The sequence below is a fragment of the Tupaia chinensis genome, unplaced genomic scaffold (assembly GCF_000334495.1).
Source record: "Tupaia chinensis unplaced genomic scaffold, TupChi_1.0 Scaffold000127_2, whole genome shotgun sequence".
Lineage (NCBI taxonomy): Eukaryota > Metazoa > Chordata > Mammalia > Scandentia > Tupaiidae > Tupaia > Tupaia belangeri.
Window position 1 is genome coordinate 3,202,100 of NW_006159596.1, and position 19,929 is coordinate 3,222,028.

General features: G+C 38.9%; 1 protein-coding gene across 7 annotated transcripts in view; it reads right to left on the minus strand.

Moving 5' to 3' along the window:
* The window catches only part of INPP4B (inositol polyphosphate-4-phosphatase type II B), a 957,317-nt gene that overhangs the window by 393,596 nt on the left and 543,792 nt on the right, over positions 1 to 19,929 (minus strand). For all 7 annotated transcript variants that reach the window (XM_027770345.1, XM_027770344.1, XM_014586328.2 and 4 more), the window contains 2 exons: positions 10,021 to 10,139; positions 7,331 to 7,447 (listed from right to left, as the gene is read on the minus strand). In XM_027770345.1, coding sequence (XP_027626146.1) covers positions 7,331 to 7,447; positions 10,021 to 10,139 — 236 coding nt within the window. The remainder of the gene's footprint in view (positions 1 to 7,330; positions 7,448 to 10,020; positions 10,140 to 19,929) is intronic.

Consider the following 19,929-nt stretch of genomic DNA (forward strand, 5'->3'; position numbering starts at 1 on the left):
TCTGAAATAAACTCTCCTTGGTCTGAGTATAGCTGTATTTCTGCATAGATTAATTTTTCTTTTATCATTTTTACACCTAGGTTTTAAGTGATATTTGCTTAGAACTTAAAAACAATTCATCAGTGGCTAGCAGATGGCATGATGGTTAAAGTGCTGGACTCCCATGTGGTTGACCGAGGTTCGAGTCCTGGCCCCAGTGGGGCTTGAAACTCACACCAAGTGTATGTGCCTGATTGCCCAGGATCCTGAGGGGAGATTTTAGGAGAAAGGGTTGTGGTGTGGCCATCACCACTGCGGGGGGTGGGGGAGGGGATTTCTTGCTTTCTGTCCCTCTGTCTCTGTCTTTCTGGTAAGGGTACATGCCCTAAAATAAAAATCTCTCTCTCTCTCTCTCTCTCTCTCTCTCTCTCTCTCTCACACATACACACACACACACACACACCCTCAATCTTTGGCTTAGCCTCACACCGGGCACGCAAGTGTGCATGCCCAAGGTCCCAAGAGGAGCATGGAGGAGAAGGAATTACTGTGTGGCCATACCCCCTGGGAGTGATTTCTCACTTTCTGTCTCTCTGTCTCTCTCTGTCTTTCTGGCAACTGCATGTGCCCTGCAGCAAAAACCTCTCTCAAAATAAATAAATAAATAAATAAATAAATAAATAAATAAATAAATAAAACTAGTCACTACTCAAAAAACAAACTAACAAAAAGAACTGACAAGTGTTTAGAAAAGAAAAAGAAATCATTCTTGGATGTTGAATAAAGGTAGGATTCAGTAAGAATTTAGGCCAGGATTCCATTAAGAAACAGAGTACATTATGCTTTTCTATGTGGATGATTAATAATAATAATAATAAACTTGTCAACCTTTAGAAACAGTCAGGAAGAGCCTAATCTAACCTTTTCTAGTTAACAGAAAATGAACAAATTAATTCCAGATATTGCAATTTTAAGTTAGGTTAAACAAATTTTCTGTAATTTACGTATTTGTAGACATTCAAGGGTGAAAATACTGAAACTACAACTCTCCTGGTCTTTATGAAATAAGGATGTAGCTCCCTCGGTCAAGCATTCAACCTGCTATGGCCAAAGTATGTATGCATGTACTTACTTACCTCAAGGGATTTTTAGTTGCTTACTTACGTACTTATTTTTCAATGGGTGTGGGGATCAGGCAGGCAAGTGCCCTCAGCAGAGACTCTGTTGAGATCCTCCCCCACCCTTCCCAGCCAACCAGGCTCACAGAAGGCATGAATGCATGTGCCTTGTATGTACAAGTCTACCTGGGACCCAAACCCCTGTCTCCCATATGGCTTCAAGAATTATAAAGCACTGTGTTACCAGTGAGCTACTCTACCATGACTGACCCATTTAAAATTTCTTATCTTTAATAGACAAATAATTATTTTTATATTTTTATGGGGTACCATGTGGCATTTTTATATATGTTTCCATGGTGAGATGATTAATTCAATAAACTAACAAACCCATCGCCTCACATGTTTATCATTATTTTGTGGTGAGAACATTTAAAAATCTCCTTTTTTTTTCTTTTTAGCAATGTATAAAATATGCAATGCATTCTATTAATTATAGTTTCCATTCTGTGCAAGATCACTGAAGCTTATTATTCTGGTGTAACTGAAGTTTTGCGCCCTTTGATAAACATCTTCATTTTCCCCATCTACCACCCTCCCTCGCCTCTGGTAAGTAGTATATTACTTCTATGTGTTCTCCTTTTTCATATTTCACATATAAGTGAGATTATGCACTATTTGTCTTTTTGGGCCTGGCTTATTTGACTTAACAAAATGTCTTCCAAATTGATCCATATTGTTACTCATGACAGAATTCCCTTCTTCAGTAGTGCTGTATATACTCTATTATAATATTTACCACATTTTATTCAACCATTCACATGTCAATACACACGGCTTCCATATTCACAGCTATTGTGAATAATGCTTCAATGAACAGAGGAGTTCAGATACTCTGTCATACTGATTTCAATGCCTTTGTAGATATACCCAGAAATGTGATTGCTGGATTATATGGTAGTTCTATTTTAATTTTTGAGAAAACTGCCATGTTGTTTTCCATAATGCCTGTACTTATTTCTATTCTGACTGACTACATGAGGGCTCACTTTTCTCCACATCATTACAAACATTGGTTATCTTTTGTGTTTTTGATAATGACAAGTGATGTCTTGTGATTTTAATTTGTCCTTAGCTGATGATAGTGATGATAAACACTGTTTTAGATACAAACTGGCCATGTGTATATCCGCTTTTGAGGAATGTCTGCTCAGGTCCTTTGCCCATTCTCTTTAAATTGGGTTATTAGTTTTTATATTTTTGAGTTGTTTGAGTTCTTCATATGTTTTAGATATTAGACCCTTACTTTATATATGGTTATGTATGGTTTACAAGTTATTTTTTAACCAATCCAAAGAAAGAAAATAAGGGAAGAAAGAATGAATGAATCAGATAAAATAAAACAAAAAAAATTGGGGCGGGGAGGAGATGAAAGTGAAGGAAATTCTATTAACAATGTCCATAATATAGCATGGCCTGGAAGAATAAAGGCTCTCTGACATGATTTTCAGAATAACAATGTATTCACCTTTAAAATAAACCTGATAATAATTTCCTTAAAGTAGTTTTATGGAGATTAAGGAAGAAAAGGATATAAGAAACATCTACTTATCTCCAGAGCAAAAAGAATGAAGTCAATGTGCAGTTCTGCAAAATAGATCAGATATTCAGAATTTTACGATGGTCAAACCCATCTTGTGATCAAGTCATATATTTACAGACTTGATGGATAGCCTCAGGGAGGTGAGAAAAAGCCTTGTTCAGTATCTTCCAAAGCACCACATTACATGGGAGGATGGAGAAAGAGAAAGAAAGTTCCATGGTGATGTTCTTTACTTTCTTAAATTTCTCCTTGCTCTGAAGTTACTGCTTCAACATATCAAAAACCCAGATTCCTAGTGTCTGATTCCTTCTAAAAGAACACTGTAAACAATCTCCTGACCACACTTTTGTCTATGTTTCCATTTCTAGGAGTTTTAAAACAGGACTTATATTTGAAAGACATCAACTTCACTGTCAGAACTTAGATTCTCATATCCTAGTCATGGGTTTCAATTTCAGACTTTAAAGACCCCGCCAAACAAATGAATGTAGGAGCAGCCCATTCTGAGAAAATCATTTCCTCATGGTGAGGAAAACAATCAGAAGGTCACTCTAATCTCAACAGGGAGACTCTACACGCCGCCCCCCCCCCAACTGCCAAGTATTATCTATCCATCTGCCACAGAGGGAGACTTAATGCAATGAACGCACAGGATGAAGGATGAAGTAGGAGGACACGGTAGTCACTCAGAATCAACAGCTAGACTCTTTCATTTATAATGGTGAGTCATTGCATTTCTGCTGAAATTACTAAGATAATCAGTCTTGGGCCCAGTTGTTCAGAAGAGCACAAATGCAACTAGTTAGTAAGGTCATACCATCAATCACTGCATAAAGACACAGAGAAAGGGTGGGTATTTTACTTTAAAAACATTTAATACATATACATTTATATAGTATTATAATATTCTCATGAAATTGTAAAATAATAAATATTAAAGAGTCACACACACACACACACACACAATTTGGCTAACTAACTTCAAATAACCATAAGTGCAATAGGAAAACACAAGTCACTTAGTCATGTGATTCATACACATACTATTCACCAGTATAGAATATCTGTTTGTCCTTACTCAGTCTAATATTACCAATAGTTTGCTGGGCCCAAATATTTAAGCTACTTTTAAATATATGCACATAATTCATTCCTCACATATAAATACCCATTATCTCATTATTTTTTTTTTTTGCCTTAAAAGTATGATGACTTTTAATATTAAGGTTGTTAAGAGTTTATAAATATAAGCTGTACTATACTTCCTTCTTCCTTCTACCACTCAGTCAATGAAAAGCTTAGGAAATGAAAAAGTACCAGGATAAAGACTGCATGTCCTTGGGGACCATTAACATATTAATGAATGGTGTTTCTATTTACACTTCTATCACCAGAGCTAATTGTTAGCTATTTTAAGAAACAGGTTATGCCTTAATTAACAGCACTTGGTAAATGAAAGCTGTTTGCATTTCTTAAGTATGTTCAAATTTCACAAATCTTATTTCACAGTAGGGCTTCCAGTTCATTCAATTCTTTCATGTAATAACACCTCTGATCAAGAAAGAAGTATTTAAAAGACCTCAAATAATTAGTTTCCAGAACTGAAGTCAACAAAAGGCATAATTAATAAGTAAGCTAATTATTTATCTCTAGAGCATTCACATACATGCACATTTTAAATGATGGAAACTGAAAAGAATAAGAACACTTTTGATATTTAGTATTTCTAATTCAGATATTTCTCAATACTCAACAAACTCAAGAGTTTAGGGGTGACATTCTCATTTTAGTAATATTAGAGTACTTATAATTCTACCCCTTTCACATACTCTCTTGTCTATCCATGCCTTGGGCCTGTTGTAGGGTTGAACTTAATAGTGTGCTTTGTAAAACAGAAAATCCTATAGTTTCTTTGTCTTTTTTTTTTTTTTTTTTCGCTTTTTGCCATAGGATGCAGGCACTTGCAGGAAAGAGAGAGACAGAGATAGAGGGAAAGTGAGAAATCACCCGCTGGAGAGATAGCCACACTGCAATCTCTTCTCCTCCCTTCTCTAGTGATTTTGGGCATGCATGCACACACACACACCCAGCATGATTTTCACCCCGCCAGTCCAGGACTCAAAATGCACTCAGCTATGTGGGAGTCCAGTGCCTTAACCACCATGCCACCTGCTGGCCCCGAAAATTGTAGTTTCTGCTTTGCTGAGCCTGTCCACAAGATCATTTCTCTGCTTCTTACCTTTCTACAGTTGTGTCACCCCCCCCTGAGCCATCTGAACCATAGCTCCTGCCTCTCCAGCTTTGTGATCTTCCCCCTTCCCCTCCACTTCCCTCTCTTCTCTTATAAAAACGTGTTTTCTATTTTTGCTTTAAAGGCACGGATAAAGACTTTGTGCATAATCTTTCAGCCCTGGCCCAGTCTCTGTCACAGTCTACTCCTTTGCCGCCTACTGCACCAAAAATCAAGGAAAATAAAAATAAAAAGACCAAACTCCTAAACCACTATTTTTCCGTTCGTTGCCAGTTTGAATTCAAATTTTTCCCTTTTTCAGAATCAGAAACAACCAACGGAGGACAACTGGAGGGAAAACAAAACAAGTAAATAGAGAAAATAATCTTGGTTACTATTCCCTTATTTGATTTTTACTGTATATGAGAGGATCATGAGGCAGGAGCCAAAGCAATAACAGCAATACTAGCAGCAATTTTAAGAAATCTGAAGCACTTAGTCCCATTTTAAAGGTGAATGCATTGCTATGCTAATTCATTTACCATTTCTTTTTTTTTTTCTTTTTTTTTGGAGAGGTTTTTTTGTAATAGGGCACATGCGCTCACCAGACAGACAAGAGAGAGACAGAAAGCAAGAAATCACCCCTCAGGGGGGATGGCCACACGGCAATCCCTTCTCCTCCATTCTCCTCTCGGGATCATGGCCACGCACGCACACATGCCTGGCGTGAGTTTTAAGCCACCGGGTTTGGGACGTGAACCGCGGTCGACTACATGGGAGTCCAGCGACATAACCATTACGCTAACTACTGGTCCCAAATTCATTTAACCTTTCTGACAACCATATGAGGTAAACGTTATGCAAGAAGAATCAGAGCACCAAAGTTTCTCTCTCCCAGATTCTCAAGGCTAGTAAGTGGGACAGAACCAAGTCATTTGGCTCTACGACTTGCTTTTTTAAAAGAGATTTTCACTATAGGGTGTGTGGACTCACCAGAGAGATGGAAAGCAAAGAAATCACCCCCTGGGGGGATGGCCATGCTACAATCCCTTCTCCTCTTCTCCCTTCAGGATTTTTGGGCACGCACGCACGAACATGAGCCTTGTGTGTTTCAAGCTGCTGGGCCTGGGACTCAAACCGTGGTCAGCTATGTGGAAGTCCAGCGCCTTAACCACTATACTATCTGCTGGCTCTACAACCTGCCTTCGTAAGAACTGTGTCAGATCAGCACAACTGCACCTATTCCCTCTACATGCTGTGCATTTAAATGGATATTTTTTCTACAGGTCTTAAAGAATAAATTTATTGGGGGCTAAGGTGAGTAGAAATTTCTTTAATATACAAAATCTTTCAATTAAATAGCCACACCATCGGATTGAGTAGATATATATGTTGCAGTAAAGAATGGAAAGAAGCCAAAATGTTGTGAACCAAACAGAAATGCCTACATGAGTGAAGTTTCAAGCTCCCTCTCTGTAACAGGCACTGTACGAGTTTTGGGTCTAGCTGCAACCTTTGCCTTCAACCAGAACTCTCCTAGAACCCAGAGGCTACTGGTCCACCAGCTCAAAGTGTTTCCTGCCAATGCTTCATTATTGACCATTAAGATTCCCATTGCACCTCTGCCTTGAATACACATTAAGAAAAAGAAAAATTGTGCTAATAGGAGAGACTTAAAGCAAAGCTGTCGCTCCCTTCTCTGCACCTCCCAGGGTCATTCTCTCCAGCACAGGAGCAGTAAGACTGGCCTCTTGAGACAGTGTCTGGGTATTTAACTGTCTAACCAGCTGAAATGATTCAATTGGAGGAATTCAGACCAGGCCGGAAGACTGAAGAATCTAAGACAAAAGACAACTGGGATTTTGCATGACCTTAATGTAAAGAGGCCAATTAAAGCTTCTGCCCAGTGTTTCTGATTGCCTTCTGTGCTGGCTTTGGTGCCAGTAATAAATCCGAGAACAATACAGGGAGTTTCTTTCTACACAGCAAGCAGAAGAATAAACTGTCATAGTGGAGTGCCTTGTCAACCCCCTGTTTGAGAATAATCCTAATATCTAGAAAGTTTTGAAGTAGCATTTCATCTTTTCCGTTTGCTTTCTGCCCAGGATATTACCACTTCAGTTTCCAACAACAACGACAAAATATACACCAAGAGACTAAGTCACCCTTCCTGAAAAGGAGACAAATCTGTTCTGAAAGCAACTGTTCATTTGGCACTACACCAAATGAATTAAAAAAAAAAATAAGAAAACAGCAAGTTATAAACATAACAGGCATGAAAAGCATGAACACAGTACAAATATCTTCTTTGGAAAATGCCGGTTACGTCAAAAATCCAATAGTTTGAAAAGTATAACTCCTTTATTTTTCCCAAAGAGAGAAAGAAGCACAAGTACTTACCGTGTCATGAGACTTGTCCTTGACATCATAGACTGTTAGTTTTATTTTAGTCTCCTCATAGATGGGATACTCGGATGGGAATGTGACACCAGTCAAAAACAGTGGGTCTCTTGTTCCCTGTAACAGCAGAAGCAGACCACGTTGACTCCATAAGGCAGCAACTGTAGTTGGCAGTGTGCAGTGACACAGGAGAATGCAGAAGTGTGTCTGATCTGTTTTTCTAGGAAATAGTTCTATGAGAAAAGAGATCTGAATTGTCAAGAGTTGCTGACGGTTAACACCACAGCTTAGGGCCTCCAAGTATTGATATAGTTGTTGATAGCAAATGGACCTGGATCATAGCTGTTGATAGCCTTGAAAAACAATTTATTTTCATTAGATGCAGAACCCTCGTTAGGGTCAGTTGTCAGTCCATTGGAAATACATGTAATAGACATGACCTATGTTTCATGCAAATAATCAGAGATACTGACTGATTCGATGAGCATGAGGCTGTTTTGTAAAGAGCCACTTGGTAATCTGAAGCTGGCCATGTTTCCTCTTGATAGTGATTCTATGGAAAACCACACTCTGACAGTGTCCATTTGTTTTTAGATGTTCAGCTGTGATGTTCCCCAGACCAACTCGAAAACTAATGAAATAAATTCTAAATATAATGGATCTGGGGCTTTGAAATTACTATCTCAGAGTACAGTGTACAGGAGAATCGGAGGCCTCAGAATTCATTTTTAGAGAGCTGACATTCAACATTTAATTAGGTGGGTATATATATATATATCTATATATGTACGTATGTGTGTGTGTCTGTGTGACACATATCTACACACACACATCTTTGCTAGAGTTCTACAAATAACTTGTCTATGGAAGTTTCTGGAGAACCAAGTTATTCCCACATTCTCACTCATTCATACCCTTTATCAACAAATACTTTTTACTTGGCATTGCCCCAGACACATGGGAACAGCAATGAATGAAACAGCCAAAAGTAGAAAGAAGTATTCAAATTTTAATATAAACAAACATTTCTTATGGGTAAGATGGTAATTTTTTTTCACATTTTTCTCCTTTTATGTATAAACAAAAGCCCTCCAAATTACAATGTGAAGAACACTATATAAAATTCCCATAAAAATTACAGCAGGATTGTTTTCATCAGTGGGGCAATTACTGTAGCTTCTTCTGAATTGAACAGCATCTTGTGACATGTATTCTTTCATTTTTTTTAAGAAAGGTTTTTGCTATAGAGTGGTGTACTTGCCAGAAAGACAGAGAGAGACAGAAAGCGAGAAATCACCACCCAGAGGTGATGGCCACGCCACAATCCCTTCTCTGTTCCCTTCTTGGGATTTTGGGCACACATGCACACAGCATGCGTTAAGCCACAGAGTCCGGGACTCGAACCGTGGTCATCTACATGGGAGTCCAGCAACATAACCATTACACCATATGCTGGTCCCTCTTGTCATATTTCTTAAACATTGAGGGAAAAAGGAAAAGGCTCCAAACATTAATAAAATAATATTTTAAAGTTTTGGCAATATTTTAAAAATAATTAATTTGAAATAATACTCAAAAATTCTTCATATAAAATAAAGCATCTTACAATTTTCATCAAGTTGTCTCTATGTCAGTAAGATTATTTTTTGTTAATTCTTTGACAGCACAAACTATACCTTATGCCACCAGTGGAATCTTGAGTTGCCAAAGGGCAGATTCAGGGCTCTGTGTAGTTATCTGGGTCATTCCCATTATAGACATGACTCGAGTTCAGTCTGAATCATTTTTCCACCAACTGCATTAAAGCAGGCAGTCAGCAGTGAGCAAGCCAGGTCTGGGGCTGGCTACTTAGGTTCCTACAGAGAAACTCCTCATTCTAAACAGAGGGAGCTCACTAGCCTAAGAAAAATAAGCACATCTTAAGGAGTTTAGAGTAAACTTTCTCCAGCCCCAGATGTTCAAATTCACTCAGGTTGTGAAACGTGTGATTAGAACAAAATAATCAAAAGGGAAACACTTCCTCTTTTGAATCTGAGCCAACACAATAACATGCTTCCTCTTGACACATTCTGAATGTTATATTCGTAACAATAAATGTAAATAGGAAATCTCTCATCTGATGAGTAATATTTACACCTTTTGCTTAAAAACATTACAGCTTCTCAAATTAATTTCCTGCCTTCTTTTGAAAAACTTCTAGATACTTTGAAAAATAAAAAAAAAGATACTTTGAAAGATGCACATAGTAGCAGAGAATAAAGTGCACAGTTGGACTGAAAAATACAGAAAATAAAAAGCAAAAACACTTAATACTTTTAAAGCATCTTTGGGTACTTTATAACTTTTTTCCTTCAAAATAAATACTCATTCCATTTAGTTTAAAACTTGATTTTGCTTTCTTCTACTTCATGCTTTATTTGGGGATTCAAAGTGAGAAGTTTGTTTTCTATCTATAGAAGAAAAAAATAAGCTTCTTTTTCTTTTTCATGAAAAAGACACCAACTTTTCCCCCTATTTGTTTATTCTGGTGAGTTACCAATGCATGCTTAATAACCTCAGATATGCATTCCTTAATGACAGAAGAGAGCAACACAGAACTGTTTGTTCAAATCCAGGAAGAGAGGGGGAAGAGGAGGGAGAGACACAGAGAGAGAGAGAGAATGAATAATGCAGGCATGCAGTGTGCTCACCTCCACAATTTCAGTGCTGGAGTATCTTGTCAGACTCTGCTCCGCCGGGTGGATCACCGAGATCTGCACCAATGTATTCAGTTTCCGATCACGGACAGGAGCCACAAGATCCTTGCATGCTGGAGGTGGTGGAGGAAGGAGAAAGAAAAGAAACTCACATCGTATCTAGCGTAAACTTCTCTCGAGTTTGAAAGTCAGCTTAGCTTTGGCACGGAAGGAAAACTCCTGGGACTCAGGCTGGTTTTACAGAGGAAGTCCCTTGGAAGTACCTTACAGAAATAGGAAGTCACGTGTCGCGGAGCTGAATCGAGAGTTCATTTCCACTGACCACATTTGCAGTTCATGCAAGTCTTGACTGCTCTGAGATCCCAGTTCGAACGTGTGACTGTGCACAGGCTGCTCAGGGACGCCAGTGACTTTAATTAGCTGCTAAACCTGGGCGCTTTTTCACACTCCTTGATGAAGTAAGGTGATTTGAGCCAAATCCAGTAACTGACCTGTCCCTTATGGACACTGGTGGGATTAGCTCAACTGTTCTGATGCACACCTGGAACTCACCTATCTAGACACTGACGCTGGTCCGCTCCAGTCCTAAACTCCTTCGAAAACAGGGAGGGGGTGATGCAGCTACCACAGCTGCACGCAAGTCCAAGAGGAAGCAGAGGAGGGGTTACAAAAGCCCTCTGTCTGGAATTCCAGCCGAGCCTGGGCAGAGTACTGTGGGATAAGGATGGGTTAATTCTTGCCCAGGGGCCACAAATGGTAAGAACTTTCCCTTGAGATGCAAGGCTCATATTACAGAAGCTCACCACCATACCATACCATATTTACTTGAATACTTTCTCCTCTCATATGTCACTTCCCCCAAATTCGGGGAAGAGAAATCCAGGAAAATGTTCTTTCTCAGGAAGTTCAACATCTTCCTTCTCTAGATCACCAGCCCCCGCAACCCAACTTGGAAATTATAATCTCACTCCCTAGTTGGGTGGCTAAGTGAGAGGCAGAGAGGCCAGGGCTCTCACCAGAAGTAGTTCAGGTTAGGTTCAGGAGGTGGTTTACACAGGCTGAAGCTCTAGAGGGGGAACTGAGAAATCCTGTGTTCAGGATTTCAGAATGAAAATGTCCAGGGCTCCGTCCCTTCCCTACACCGGACTCCTCTGATCAGAGCAGGATGGGCAGGAAGCACTGGTGTGTTTAAGCTGATCTGTGTTACTACCACAGGTTTCAGGGCTTCATGCACTAGGACGAAGGTAATACGGCTTACATCTGAAACTTCAGAGCCAAGGAAATTACAGATGTAATTATCACCTTGCACTCCTTTATAGATCATCTCATTTATAGAAGCAGAACAAGACAGGAAAGAACAAAACAAACAAACAAAAACAGGAGCTTTGAGATGATACAGGTTTTTGTTTTAGTCCAGTTCTAATAATGGAACAATGCTGGAAAAAATTATTTAACGTTTTGAGTTCTTCTTGCCAGACTTTGGGATCCTCTTACTCCTGTATGACATTTAGCCATAATTTTTCCTTATTTAAACCACATGCCACTAGCAGTACATGGACAAGCTTGTGCAGGAAAACATGATAGCTACACTGCATATAACCTTCAGTATTTTTGCAGTAGTCTGCTAATCACCTCTTTATTCCTGAAAATACTTCTTTTAATTATTTCCGTGCTGCCTATCAAGAACAAGAAGCTTAGAAACAGGAAGTGCTCCCATTGATTTTATTAGAATTCCCTGGTAGTTTGCTGACATCATACCCCACCAGCTCCATTTTATTTTTTCTTGGCATACTGACTCGGTCCCCTCCACAATGGGATCTCTCTTTGGCATCTGCCATGATTCTTTATTGCTCAACCCAAGAGATCCATGGCTTTAAAAAATACTGATATGAAGTTTCAGTAACATCAGCAGAAAACTGGAAGGGAAGAAAAGGCTAGATGAAGATTTTCCTGTTCTCCAGTGGTTGTCTTGATCGTTTTCTCTACTCTCTGTATGAATGTGTTTCATGTGATTGCTTATTCTCTTGGTTTTTCTACTCACAGCGAACAGCGCTCTCTTCCTTTACTGATGTGATTGTGGATCTGTCTTTAGATCTCGAAGCTGGGCCCACTGTGTTTTAAAGGAAGGCATCTACCCACTTTCCGTTTGTACCCTCAGCTCTGCCTTGTGAGCGCATGACGCCTTCACTCAAAATAAGCCACTTATTTTCTGAGTTCTTATCAGACTTGATTGTGGGCTGTGGTTAGTTCCCAGAATTGAACAGCTGTTCTCCATTTCATGAGAGACATTCTCAGACTTGCTCCCCATAAAAACAAAGAAAATCCCTATTAAACTGAAATAGTCTATCCAACCCAATTTGAAGATCCCCCAGGACGGATGAAGGAAAAACAATAATGGTGGTCCTTGGTGTCTTACTACATCCTATATCTAAACACAAGCACAGAAAGCAACGACGACAGCTATATTTGGGGCTGTACTCATTTATTTTCTTCCTAGAAGCACAGAGCATTGACTCTTCTTTGGGGGCTTATGTAGCAAGACATTACAAGAGACCGTAAAATCATACAGGATTCCTGAGCTGTATCTCTGGATTTCCTACCTTCTAGTTTTGTTGCATTAAGTCACAGACTCTTAGACACCCAACTGTCTCATCTGTCTACCCTTTCTCAGGGTGGAGGAGAGAAGGAAATCAGGACTTTTTATGAATGGACTAGTCTGTGCAAAAATGTTTACTAATTACCATCATACTAATACTTACCGATATTTGGGAATTTTTATTATGCAAAATGGCTTTTGTGGACTCAGTCATACTCAGCTCCTTCAAAGCTGTCACCAAGTCTAGGGGCTCTTTCTAAATACCAAATCAGTACATGAGTCATTGCATTTCCCAAGTGAAACCCATACACACCCTAGATCCATCCATACTGAAATTGCCCCACTGGAGGGTGATAAATGATGAGTGATTTGCTTGCTTCAAGGGAATATTTCTCATTTATGAACTATAAAATATAAATTACAATGGATTTATTTAGAAGCCAATAGAGAATCCTAAAAATATCTATTTTCAGAGGTCAAAAAATGTGGAGGCTGAATGATGGCTCAGGAGTAGTGCAACACTCTGTGAACCTAACCACAGGAGAAGGTTCTGGGTTTGTGTCCAGAGACTTCCCTGTACACTCCAGTCATACTCATGTCCCTGATCTGGGGTTGCTTGAAGCTGGGAATGGAACACAGTGTAAGGACCCTCTTGGGGGTGCTCTCTATCTGTCTCTGTTTCTCTTATTCATGGAAGAAAGATATGAATAAACATTAAAAAACAAAAGATATAGTCATTTTCCAGCCATACTTAACCACTGCCCATTACCCACATCAAACTGCACTTCAGGGAACCAACAGGTGGTGTGGTAGTTAAGGGCACTAGACTCCCACATGGCCAACCATGGTTCAAGTCCCAGACCTGACAGCTTGCTTTCTCACTTTCTCTCTCTCTCTTGCTGTCCCTCTCTGGTCAAAATTTTTAAAATAAATAAATAATAAAGTTAAATAAAATAATTCTTTATTTATTAAAAAAAAAGTACACTTTAGGAGTGGCATGCATGAATGCCCCCTCCTTCAACTAATAAGAATAAAATGATGGGGCAGCAGATGGCGAAAGGGTTACGTCACTGGACTTCCACATAGCAGACTGCGGTTTGAGTCCTGGACTCAGCAGCTTAAAACTTAGGCTGGTGGCATATGCATGCCTAAGATCCCAAGAGGACAATAGGAGGAGAAGAGATTGCAGTGTGGACATCCCCCCTAAGGGGTAATTTCTCACTTTCTGTGTCTCTGTTTCTCTGGAAAGTGCATAAGCCTTATAGTAAAAGTCTCTAAAAATAAAACAAAACACAGACTAAATGTCTGTAATATTTGAGGATTTTGGTTCTGTTTCATTTTTACTTAAGAATCCTAACCACTTGAATCAAATGGGCATTAACAGATGGCTACTACACAATCATTTACTCCAGTAGGTTTTTTACATTTATTTATGCCTTTTTACTGACTTTGTTTTGAACTGAGCTATTGATAAGTCCTCTGAGAACCAGAAAAGTTTCAAAACATCAATGTTGATAGTTTGAGACTCAAATTTACTTGGGTCCACTGAAGTAACTAGTTTTTACTGAAAAAAAGAGTCAAAATAACAGTATAGAAATAATGATGTTAAACAAACAACAAAACAAAACTGTAATTTGAACCTTCAGAAAAAAAAACAAAATCACTAAGAATGACCCTTTTTCTGGTTAACTTTGCTCTAGTAACCACCGACATGAGTGTCTACTCTACTGTGAGCAGTTTGGAGATGCCAGGAGTACGGGAGCCAGGAAGCTCTCACACTAGTAAAAGTGAATCCTCAACAGAAGTGTGACGACAAAATGGAGTCTCAATATTTCAGAGGAGGGCTAAGCACTGAGCAGACTACAAAGCTTGGACGATGTCAAAAGAGGGGAGATCTCGAGGCCAGCAAATGGCATGGTGCTGAACTCTCACGTGGCCAACTGCAGTTGTAGTCCCAGACCCGGTAGTTCACTAGTCACTTTCCCTCTCTCTTCCTTTCTCTGGTGAATTAAATAATAAGAAGTAAAATTAAATAATTTTTTTGTTGTTGTTGTTGTTAAAAGAGGGTATCTCTCTGTGAATTCATGGCTTAAAGAAATGGAGGTCCACTGTGGTCTGGTTTTAGGATTTGTCCAAAGCTTGAAGTCACAGTCATTGTACAAAGTACCTCTCTTGCTGGATTTGTACCAGGGCTAGAAGTGGCCAATCTCTGGTCTAGATGATTCAGCTGGTACCTGGACTCTAAGGAAAAAAAGAGCACTGATAAACATCTGCTTTGGTAGTTCCAAATTTGAGAGTCCAAATGCTAAAGGGCAGGCTCTCTGGTTTCTTGTTGAGTCAAAGATTCTGTCTCCCTCCACAATACTGGTTTTCATAAGATATTAGTTTTTGTTTCATTCAGCCTTCATTTCTAAGTTATGTCAAGTCTGCAGAGTCCACAGAGTGTTTTCATCATTCCAGACAACTTTGGCTGGAAGCCTAAAAATGTCTCTTGACTCTTACATCAGAGAGTTCAGTCCCAGCAATAATCAATTTGAAGTTGAACACAACTACTCATTCTGGTACTTTTTAATTCAGCAGCTCTGCCTGAATCCAAGTCATTCTAAAATTTGCAGTTGACGTGGAGTGCGTAAATAAGTGGGTGCCTGCCACAGGCTTTCACAGAAGCAGTGGTATGTACCATGGGGGTGGGTCACTTCACGGTTGACTCCAAGTGACTCTCTTTCACCCTAAGAACTCTTTCTCCTGCAAAGTTGAGTAATTTTTTCTTCCCCTACCACCATTTTATCTCTGTTCTTGCTAGTCAATGTTAGTGAACTGTAACAAAGTTAGTTAGTTCTTTTACTTCCAGAATACAACAGTAGCCATAGATGGGGTGCTGCCTGTGTATGAGGGTGCCGGTCGGGGGACATGACTTCTCTACAATCCTCTACTCAAAGTTAGCTGAGGAAACTTAGACTTAGCAGAGAAACTACATGGCATGGTATATGTAAGATAAAGGAATGCATCTTTGTTTAGTTTTGTTTTGACTCAAGAGACAACTGTATTTGACGTCTAGATCTGGCCAATGTTCCTGTGGATGAATTAATCCTTTTGAGTCTCTATTTTCCTATCTGTAAATTGGAGGTAAAAAACTTCATAGATTTGTTATAAAGATTATACAAGGTGATATATTTACATATTACTAAGTATATGAGATCCTTCAAACTATTACTGACATTATTATGGATATAGTTGTACATTATCACAAAAATGGATTTTACCTATCCTACATTTTTATACTAGTCATATGCCCAAGATATTTCACGTTGGCCCTGATTTTTTGTGAAGTTACTTTTTTTCAGTAAAAGCAACTTATTCAATATATGTCTGTAACTTCCTATGTAACTTCTTTCCACATAGCTAAATATTTAAAAATAAATAAATAAAATTCTTTACTGGACTGTATGTTGATTTAAAAAGCCAGATATATCATTAATTTATCTCTTTCTGGGGCCCAGTAGGTGAGGTAGTGGTTAAGGCATTGGAGTCCCACATGGCTGACTGTGGTTTGAGACCTGGACCTGGTGGCTTGAAAAATCATGCTGAATGCATCTGCATGTGTGGCCAAAATCCCAAGAGGAACATGGAGGAGATGGGATTGTGGTATGGCCATCCACGCTGGGGGATGATTTCTCACTTTCTCTCTGTCTCTATCTCTCCCTCTCTGGAGAAGAGACATGCTCTATAGTAAAAAATATCTAAAAAAATGTACACACACACACACATATATAGATATTTATATATAGATATTTATATATAGATAGTTATATATAGATATAACATGTGTATATTCACACTCCTGTAAAATCAGATGTGTATACTCACAACTATCAATTTCAGCTCTTGCTAGGCACTTCCAAGTGAAAGGCTGACAGCAGAAAGCTTTTCTTTCTGTCTCGCAGCAGATGTGCCGTATGCAAATGGTCAACTCACCCTCGAAGCAAAGGTTTAGCTGGGAATTCAGTGTTCCTTTACTCAGAGGATGTTGGGCCACAGGTTACCAACCTGGATGTTCCAAAGGAGCTGCTGCTGCTTACACGACACCTAGAACCCAATAGATCCTGATGGAAGTGTGTCTTCGAAACTGATGACAGCTCACCTGTTGTACCCTCTGTAGATATTTCACAGGGAAAATGAAGAGATTAATGTAACTGGATGTCCACTAAGGGTGCAAAAGGCCAGGGACAGAGGACAGGAGCATCCTAGCATAGCATTAGTGGCCTTATATGAACAGGACTTTAAGAAAATAACCACTGGGCCAGTAGATGGCAGAGTGGTTACATTTGCTGGACTCCCACAGCAGTTCAAATCCCAGACCCTGCAGCTTAAAACTCACACTGGGCATGCGGATATGTATGCCCAAGAACCTGGGAGGAGAATGAAGGAGAAGGGATTGTGGTGTGGCCAGCCTCCCCTGGGGGGACGGGGTGATTTCTTAATTTCCCTTGCACTGTGTCTATCTCTTTCAGATGAACACACATGCCCTAAAGCAAAAACCTCTTAAGAAAAAAGAAAAGAACCGAACTAAACCAACGGGCTTCCAACCTTCCCCAGTGGTGCCATGCTGGTCTTACCATCACCACTCAGAAAATCAGACACTTCCCTAAAAACATGGGTAAGATTTTGGCAGCTTAATAGACAGTTTATTATTCACTTTTCAAATTCTTACTGTTTGGTTAAGTTGCTGAAAAATATTGTATATATCTCCATTTTGTACTTCACAAAATTAGCTTCCACTAATCAGCTGATAAGCTAATTTAGGTTATATTTTCATTCCAATAAATCATTGGACTCCACTGGAAAGCTTCATTGTTATCATTCTGTATCAGTTATTATCTCTAGATTAAATCAATTTACATCACACCTTAATATATGAAACACTTACAAAGACTCAAGGGCTCTCTCTCTAGCTAATTTGCTCATATGATATTCTTTCCTATTTTAGTCTTCTCTGCCTTTCTGCTCTTTATTCTTCCTTCTCCCTCAGAAATGGTAAGAAGATAACTTTGTCAAGGCTAGGATGTCAACCTCTATAGTTCAAGCCCCCTGAGGAGATTCAGAAGATAAAACTGCCTAGTTCCGAGTGATAATTCCATGATAATTCAACTGTGTATCTTTAATTCATTGACTGTAGCTTCTCATCTTGTTTCTTCTGCCCACATTAGCTTATTTTCAATGGAATAAGTCTGCTTTCAGTGATTTTTCTCATTTGCTGCTATTACTTTTTGTTCTCTTCTCTGCTGTCTCAAATTTCCTCTCTAACATCTGTTTCCCTCATCACTCTGAAGGAAGAGGTTATCGAAGTCACCACTGGTATTATTTATAAGACCTGTGACAACAGGGGTCAAGAACATAGCACTCTTAACAAACCATAGCTTCTCCAGTCAGCTGGCTAGCCATCTTTAAAGTCTTATAGAAATAAAATTAAAATGTGTTATTTTCTCCCTCACTGTTATGTGGGAGATTTTAATTAACACACATTTCCCTAAAGAGTATGTGAACCATGAATAGCTGCCAACATAAGCAATATTTGTTGGAAAACTAAGAACAAATATATAAAAGTTGGTGTGAAAAAAATGACTAGAAAAATTTGAATTTAAAAATTATCTTTCATTTTTTTGAGGCACTAAATTAAAAAAAAAGAACTCAATATCCCCAATTCAAAATAAAGACCTTTCTGTACAAAAAAAATATATATTACTCATAATTTGGAACAATTGTATTGATTCGAGATTTCTAGGAAGTCATGGGGAGGGGGAATAAAAGCAATTGGTTGTTGAAGGTGAAATAAAATCAACCTCAGGAATCAACACGTAAACAAGTACTCTAAATGAATGAATGAAAATAAATAAATAAATACAGCCATCCTAATGCAAGAATTCCTTAGGCATAATGAAATAATGCTAGATGATTTACTTCTACATTGTACCCATAAAAATGCTAATATCCTACATATTTAACTGTGAGTCTCATTTAAGATACTCTGTATCAAGCCGTACTGGGCTTAGACTCTTAGCTTGTGGTAGCTCATGTCTGGAACCAAACTGTGTCTACTGCTGCTTCATAGTTTTATTAGTTCCATATTCACATGTTTCACTAATCAGTTAATATTTATAGGTTACAATGCATGGCTCAAAGATGAAGACTATCTTTCTATTTTACCAATAGCTCAGTATTCAGTAGTCTATGGTTTGTGTAATATTTTTCCACTCACATCATTCTGTTTAGTCTGGTCCTCTGCATATTCAATGGTGATTTAGCTTTGAATCAAGAATTTTAGGTCTCTCAATCCTCTGATAATAGAATCCAGATAAAACTTGAATAACGGTTGATTTTAAATGGCATAGGGAGATTGATAACAGGTGACTGAGGTATTGAAGAATATAGGTAATAATTTGCAAGAGGAAATTGAAGAGATTTTGTCACAGAAATATTGCTCTAGAAATATTCTAGCTGCATTGAGCGTTGGACACTGCTGCTCCTCCATTTCATTACAACCGATTCATTTATAAATTAAACAGATGTCCTTGATGTCAGAGGCTCAATTCAGATTGTTGTGACATAGGCCCTGAAGTAAAATTTGTTACTTTTTCACATGACAGAGCAATACAAAAATGTACCACCATATTATGTGTGTCCATGTGGGTGTTAAATATTAGAAACATGTCAGCCTTTTAAAGAAAAACAAAATGGCCGAGAAGATACAATTCACTTCTTTAGTTGGGAATATTATTGATAACTAAGATCAACTTCGCACCGGGTACCAGTCCTCAATGTTAAGTATCACTGAAGAATCTGGAAGGAGAGAAAAGAAATCCAACCTCTGCCTGGAACAGTAGTGCTGTCCCGGAACTGCTCTTGATTGTGTTGGGAGCACTGAAGAGCCAGCTGTACAACAGACAGCTTATTTGCATATGAAAAGAACAAATTTGGTTCACATCGCTCTTGTCAAGACTCCCATTCTCCAGTCTGCCCCTGCTCTCTCAGCTTCTCTCATGTCAATCCTCAGAAAATTCTCTTTTGTTTTGTGTTCCTAAATATTACCTGGGTGGCTGAGATGTCATCCTCAAGCCACTGAATTAAAAACAAGTCTGCAGCCGTGTCTCTGTTGGCGTTGACATTCTACACTGGATGCCATAAACCCCACACTGGCCTGGCATCGCTCACCACCGCGTGCAGACTTGGCTCTTTCTCTGCACATTCCAAATCCATGTTCCACTTTGGAAACAACAAGTGCTTGCAGCTTTCTGCTGCTCTTTTCAGCA